The sequence below is a fragment of the Alligator sinensis genome, unplaced genomic scaffold (assembly GCF_000455745.1).
Source record: "Alligator sinensis unplaced genomic scaffold, ASM45574v1 scaffold3128_1, whole genome shotgun sequence".
Lineage (NCBI taxonomy): Eukaryota > Metazoa > Chordata > Crocodylia > Alligatoridae > Alligator > Alligator sinensis.
The window spans coordinates 288-7,579 of NW_005844085.1; the positions used below are offsets into that span (position 1 = coordinate 288).

The 7,292-nt window shown below is 45.1% G+C and overlaps 1 protein-coding gene across 1 annotated transcript in view; it reads right to left on the bottom strand.

The window, feature by feature from the left end:
* LOC102386157 (endoplasmin-like) overlaps positions 1-5,366 on the bottom strand; it is a 5,534-nt gene extending 168 nt beyond the window's left edge. Inside the window, exons 1-7 of the mRNA XM_025195842.1 lie at positions 5,194-5,366; positions 4,795-4,894; positions 3,891-4,032; positions 3,688-3,804; positions 3,013-3,344; positions 1,922-2,033; positions 801-927 (exon numbers count right to left, since the gene is read on the bottom strand). Of these exons, the coding sequence (XP_025051627.1) occupies positions 801-927; positions 1,922-2,033; positions 3,013-3,344; positions 3,688-3,804; positions 3,891-4,032; positions 4,795-4,894; positions 5,194-5,242 (979 nt within the window). The 5' untranslated portion in view covers positions 5,243-5,366. The remainder of the gene's footprint in view (positions 1-800; positions 928-1,921; positions 2,034-3,012; positions 3,345-3,687; positions 3,805-3,890; positions 4,033-4,794; positions 4,895-5,193) is intronic.
* Between the last annotated feature and the right edge of the window lie 1,926 nt (positions 5,367-7,292).

The following is a 7,292-nucleotide window of genomic DNA, read 5'->3' on the forward strand; positions in this document are numbered from 1 at the left end:
GGGGGGGCAGGGAAAAAACAAACAAACAAACAAAAAACAGTGCTAGACCCCTAACATTACCTCTTTGGAAGCTATTATTGATTATTAGCTAGTTATGGGGGGAGGGGGGGAAAAAAAAAAAAGTCAACCTCACTTTAGGTCCAACATTGCATTGTCAGTATTTGAAGTGTCATGCATGCTAATTTCCTGTTATTCCAATTACTCACTAGTATGCCAAGGAGCATACCAAAAAGTCATGGCACCTGCCCTAAAGTTTTGCAGTCTAAAGAGTTTTAAGATTTACATGCAGTTATGTGCATTTGTTACCTGCTTACCATCCCATAATTTCTACCTCCACATTTATAGATAAGCACCATGCAAGTTGAAGCGGATGTATTACATTTCTACCTAGTCTCAAATTTAGGGTGAACTTCACAGCACAGCTGTAGGAACTCTGTCTAAAAATTAAGCTAAAGTTATCTAGGTTAACAGCCTAACCTGATCCCATCAAATGTTACGAGACAGCATTGAGCAAGCACATCTATTGGCATTCAGATCTTTTTTACAGGAGTTACTATTCAAAAAGCTGCCACCTGTTTTTTTGGTTTTTTTTTGGCTGTAAATAAAAGTGCTTCTGTATAGTTCTGATAATAAAGACAAACATTTATCTATTTTACTTTGTCTCTTATCCTTACTGATTTGAATTCCAATTAACATCCCATTCCCAAAGGCCATGTTTATTACTGAAAAAATAATTTATTACTTATTTGAAAGACCAAGGACTCTGCGCCTGTGTAACTGTTAAAGGCCAAAACATTTTACTTTTTTAGTTTTTGGTTTCTTTTCTTCCTCTTCTTCCTCAACTGCAGCCTCCTCATCATCCGTTTCTTCTTTTTCCTCCTTTTCTTTTGCTTCTTCCTCATCAATGGGTTCTTCGACAGTCTCAGTCTGCAAAGACACATCAAGACAAAACTGTCAGACTTTTCCTTAGCTAGCCAGTCTCATAAGAACCTAGAGTACACACATGATGTGATATTTTTTGGTGCCAATCTAGACATTCAAGGTTGAATCACAGTTTCACTATATAATTATTTGTAACACCAATTTAAACAAAGCAATACTAGGAGGGGAAGAGGGGGGCAGCCCTTATCAGGTCTGTCAAGATCAAATGAGGTCATGTTCTGGTAAATTTTACCCTTCAAGCTGCACATCCCAATACAGAGGTAGCAGACATGGGGCAAAAGTAGGAAGTCTTCTTTTCATTTTTGCATGCTAACAGGCCTAAATTTTTCAAAGCCAATTGTTAACTAGAGGCAGATATGAAAGAACACAATGCATCACTTCACCAGTGACATACAAACAATTCTGTTGAGAAGTCACCAACAACCATAGGTGGAAGAAAGCCCGTTTAACAAGATGCTCTCCCTAAATCTCATTTGGTATTTCCACTGCTTGGATTTGCTAGAGATGAACAAAGTAGTAAGTTATTTTTCATTCTAGTGCCTAGGATGCACCTGTGGCTTTACTTTTCTCCACTTTTGTTAGTCAGAAGCTGACTACAAAGCCTGTCTAAATCATTCTTCCCTCATGAAATATTCTAGTCTCAGACTTTAGTTTTAACATTATTACCTCTGAGACCATATGAAGGGGTCATGCTAGCCCCAAGCATTTGCAGAACAGAGAAAGAAAAAAAACCCAACAAAAAACCCCCAATTAGTATCAGCTGTTCCATACTACATTATAGAGTCAGAGTGGTAACATTCAGGAAAGTATTACAATGGGTTTCATTTCACTAATAATTTTTGCCCACCCTGAGGACAAATACTTTCAAAAAAAGTTTAGTTAATATCTGTAAACAACTTCTAATCAATAAGTTTTTAAGCCTTACAGTTCATACATTGCACTTGAACATTACTTCTACAGTTAAATTACAACCACTTACCTTGCTGCTCCATACATATATGGGGAAATTTATGAACTGTGAATATTTCTTGACTAGATTCTTAATTGTATCCAGCTCAAGGTAGTCAGAAGTCTCCTCCTTCAAAACAAGACTGACGACATACAAGACATAACAGTCAATGTAATTTTACTTAATACACAGATGCTGTTGTGACAGACCTGGTATATCATTTGAATTTTCTGTTTGATACATTTTAGTCTCAACTCTTCAAAGCTGCCCATCCTAGTTTAGTCTAACACAGTTGACTGCAACAGAAACACCATTCCTTCCTCTCCCCTGCCTCTCTCCAGAGGAAATGCAGTATCTTTACAGGTATCCCATTACAAAACAGTAACCCAGCTGAGAACAGAGCAACTGTTTAGATTTAAAAAAGCACCTGAAGTTGTTAGAGTGCTCAAAATCTGAGATCAAGTCATTAGTGTTCACTGTTTGAAATGATCTCGTTCTTTCACTGGATTCTTCTCCCTCCCCTTAAGTCAGAATAGCAATGTCTCTTTACTAACAAAGATCTTCCCCAGCAAGCGTACCATCTTTCACGACAAAGCCAGATGCAAAGGAGACAAGCAAAGCAGAAGTGAAAAAGCAAAAGGTGATGATTAGTCACTACCAATCCATTAATGTTGCCTGAAGCCAGTCCCATATTCTAGTAACTGCAGCCAGTTTCAAAGTTTAAGGGATTTTTTTAAAAATTGCCTTGGTTTGGCCTCATTTAAATACAAATAATTACATTAAAAATACACTTCCCTCAACCTGAAGCTCCTGACAGATTTCTTAGAAGTACTTACAGTTTTTATTGCACTAGAAGCAAAAGTTACATAAAGTTTTCTTAACGTATTTCAGATTTCATAAAACAAACAAAGAAATGGGAAACAAAATATAAAATACAGGCTATATACACTAGTAGCAAGAAGAAGAGTCCAAGGCAACAGCATCGGAGGGATTCTTATGCTAAGAAAGGATACAGTAATTGATGCACACAAAATGTCATGCAGAAGACAGACACATGCTAAAGGGAAGGGCATATGTGAATGATACCATAATAGCTTCTTTAGATCAGCCTCAACACTTACGTTATGGTGGTGCCTCGGCCCAAGGTGTTTCCTCTTGGGTCATCAATTACAGAAAATTCATTTGAGTCTGACTCCCAGATGTGCTGAGTATCGTTGTTGTGCTTTGATGTAACAATAACTCTGTCTGCTACAAGGAAGGCAGAGTAGAAGCCAACGCCAAACTGACCAATCAACTCAGATGTTGACTGACTACTATCTTGCATTTCAGTTATCTTGTTTAAGAATTCACTTGTACCAGACTTGGCAATAGTACCCAGGTTTTTAATCAATTCCTCCTTGGTCATGCCAATACCCGTGTCTGTAACATGAAGCATGTTCTTCTCTTTATCGCACTGAAACAAAAGAAACATTCAGCTAAACATCACTTTCATACCCATCAGGATACAATACATAACATCTGCAAGATTAGTGTGAGAGATTATACTACCTGAAATGTTCAATAAAGTTTGCTGTTCAAAATTGTATGTAGCTTGTTGTCAAAAGACTAGAAATGCATGTTGGGGCAAAACAGAGGTAAGATTCAAAGTTTTTACTTGAAGTAAGTTATCTTATAGAAGCCAATGCACCAGAAAGTCAAGCAGCAACTCCGTTAGCTTAGATAAACGCATGACAAACAAAACCCATCTCCCCACCACTAAGAAAGGAAACAGATTACAGTAATATTTTGCAACTTACCTTGATTTTAACAGTAAGCTCTTCATTACCAGAGAGCGCATTTTCATCAGTCAACGATATTAGCCTTATCTTATCTAGAGCATCAGAGGCATTCGATATCAGCTCTCTCAGGAAAATCTGAAATAAAACAGTGTTTATGCATCATAAAGAACATACATGAAAAATACGCTAAAACACTTTGGGTTGATGAACTTGTTGCTCACCTCTTTATTTTTGTATAAAGAATTGATAATAAGCTTCATCATTCTGTTAACTTCTGCTTGGAATGCAAACTTCTCAGATTTTTCTCGGATTTCTTTTATCTGGGATGCATTCAAACCATCCAATTGAATAGCTTCTTCCTCTCTGTGGAGACAGTTTCCAAAGTCTTAAACTACAGGGGCACCTCAACCACCAAAGTATTAAGACACCTCACAAATTACTATGTCAGGACAACTAAGAATGATCGGACTTGTTTTCTGCTGACTTTGCAGGTTGACCATGGATCACCAAGTGTGCAAGCTACTGTGACAGCTGGATGTCTTTTTGTGGAGCCCTACAGGTTCAAGAGCACCCCTGAGCCTTAGGCAAGAGGAAAAAAAGCATTACTTATCAACGTGAAGATAAAAGAATTGTAAACTGAATGATAAAGTAGCATAGCAAACCCTTGCTTTGATACAGGGGCTAAGATGCCCATTCAAACCACATTATGTTATATGCTTATCTTAAGTGGTTACTGCTGAATAGTTAAGACCCTTAATCTACCCCTTGTGGTAGAGTAAAAGAGACAAGCCCAAAGCCAACAGGCTACATTTGACTACACTGGCACGTGTCTCAGGTCACTACTCGGCTAAAAGCCAAAAGGCTACTCCTGAAAGAGTCAGAGATTTCTGCACGCGGAAACGACCCCGTTCCACTAGCAAGCACCATGTACTTCCAGGGACACTTTAGCTTTCTAGTCTTGCTGTTACCCCCATGGAGTCCTGGCTCCAGATTAAGACACAGCTTTCAAGTGGTATTTCTAAAGCAGCCAAAGCCTTTCAGGCACCATGAGTGAGGAAATCGGGCACCCAACCCCCTCCCCCCACCCAACACCACCACAGAGACCCCGCAGGCCACAACGCCAACCTCTGGACCACTTCATCGTCCGTCCGAGAGCCTTCGCGGCTTTTCCCCATGTCATCTTCCACCGTGGCATCCACCTCCACCTCGTCCGCTCGCACAGATGCTGCAAGGGCAGAAGGACCCAGCACCGTTAGGATCAGCCTGGCCTAGGACTTCAGGGCTCCCCCTCGCCTCAGCCCCAGGGAACCCGACTGTCAGGACCCCTCCCAGACCACGGGCAGGCACAGGGCAAGGCAAGGACCTCCGAACTGGGGGGGAGGCGATGACGTAAGTACCGACCCCGCGAAATGACATAAGCACCGACCCAGGCGTCCCCCCCTTCCTCTTGCGCTGTGAGATTTGGGGGGGTCTCCCCTCCCCCAAGACCCCACGAGAAGCTTCCAGAAGCCGCGGGCCACTCACCGGCGAGCAGCAGGACGCCGAGGAGCCCGACCCCCCACAGCAGCTTCATGGCGGCACCCGCGCGACCCAGAAAGCAACGGCTGCTCTGCCCACAGACCCCACACTCCGTCGCCACCGACCTCACTGGACCAGCGCGGCCCAGCCCTGCCCCCCGGCTTATCACCGTCACCTCCCGCGGGGAGGGGGCGGCCTCCGCCGTGCACCAATCAGGGCGCACCACGCCAAACACGGAGCCAATGGGGAGCCGAGGAAGGTGGGGCGGAGCCCCGCGGCCACCAATCGGAGCTTTCCATGTGCGGCTTCCTGCAGGCAGAGCGTGGCCGGCGCTGATTGGATGCTGCCGGGTAGACGCGACCAATTGCGCTCGAGGGCGGGTTTAACATGGACGTGAGCTATTTATTTATTTATTTTCAACACCCGTCAGTTTAGGGAGCGGGGTCACGTGGCTGAGTCGGAGCCGGAGCCGGAGCCGGAGCCGGGCCAACGTCGGAATGAATTAAACTCTCCATGCGGGCAGGTCACCACGAAACACTTCCGGGGGCGGCCGGGATGTTTACCGTGGAGACAGTTACTACGGCAACAGGAGCTTCCGGTTTGTGGCCCCAGCTCTCCCTGCGGAGTCGGCTGCAAAAAAGCAAAAGAGTAAGGGAAGCCCCAGGGCTGATGGGAAGCAATGCCGCCGCGGGAGGGCGAGGCCTGCGTGTGCAGCCTGCGCAGGGACATTCCTCAGCCGCCACCTCAGCGCGCATGTGCCAGCCTTAGTGGTCCTGCGCCGCGAGGCCTGATGGGAATCGCAGTTCGATCTTACCGCGGGGCATGCTGGGAGTTGTAGTCTCGGCGCCCACTCAGGATTGCAGTAGTTAGCACATGGAGCTCTGGCACTGGAGGCCCGGCTGCTGGCCTGGGGCAGGGGGCAGCGGCAGCCAGGGGCAGCGGCAGACAGGTGTACGATAATTTTCGTATTTGTACCATAATTTCAACAATGTACGATCATTTTTGAGGCAACCCCAGTCACTCTCAGAGTTTTAACTATCTTTTGGGTTTGCTGCCAGCACTTTTCTATGACTGCTCCCCTCAAAATAAAGACATGTTTCAATTTAATGTCGCAGTTCTTGCTCACTGGCAATTTATAGTAAGCAATACAAAGTAAACGAGAAGAAGACTTGTTTGCAGACTTATTTGCCTAATTTTTCAGTGTACACTAGTTTTTTAGCAAATACGATCGTTTGTGAGCTCCCAATATGATCATTTCATATTTAGGACCTGGCAATACTGGGCAATGGCCTGCTGCTGTGAGGCTTGTCAGACCCCATCTCTGAGGAGATCCATCAGAAGCTCTTCCCAGGGTGGTAGTGTGGCCCCAGTGAGGCTCTGTGCCCTGTACCTGGCCTTGGGGCCCATCCCTGCTGACCTCACCCCCACACTCCCAGCCCCTCTGAAAGCCTGGAGGCATCTCTGTTTGACACCTCCGGTTTGAGAAATTAGGCTGCTGGCATGTCCTCGGGGGCAGTCCCTTGATACAAGGACGATTGCTACTACGACTCAGCAATGAGTCCGATCCTCGAGCTACAGATCTGTCCACAGAAGTTGCAGGTCTCTCCGCTGGGGAGAGTTACCTGCAGACTGGGACCTCCTTGTCTTTCCTCCAGTCTTGCAGCTGGCATGGCGCAAATGTCCGTGACCAGCTAATTATGACGACCCCAACAGAAACCTTTTTTGGGTTCTTTGGGGCTGAAGCCTCTGGTGGCCCACCTGAAATGGAAATCTGGTGATGACTGCCATGAATCCCTCTTCAGCTGTTTGCTGACAGGGTGGTTGTTTTTACAAACTACATTTTCACAGGTTTCCAGGCCAGAACAAATAACAAAAGACTGCCTGTCAGATTGTGCTTGAATCTGCAATGAATGTGAAGAGCTAGCAAGGGCGACAGGTAGGGGGTGCATGTGCACCCCCTGAGCGTGGCGATGCACCCCCTACAAAAAGGCGGTCCTTTTTCAGAGTCTGGAAACATAGGTTAAGTATACAGAAGCTTAGGGATAAAAAGGAGGTTTGACAGCCCTGGAGCTCTTCTAAAACAGTCTGGGGGCTGGGTTCTCTTG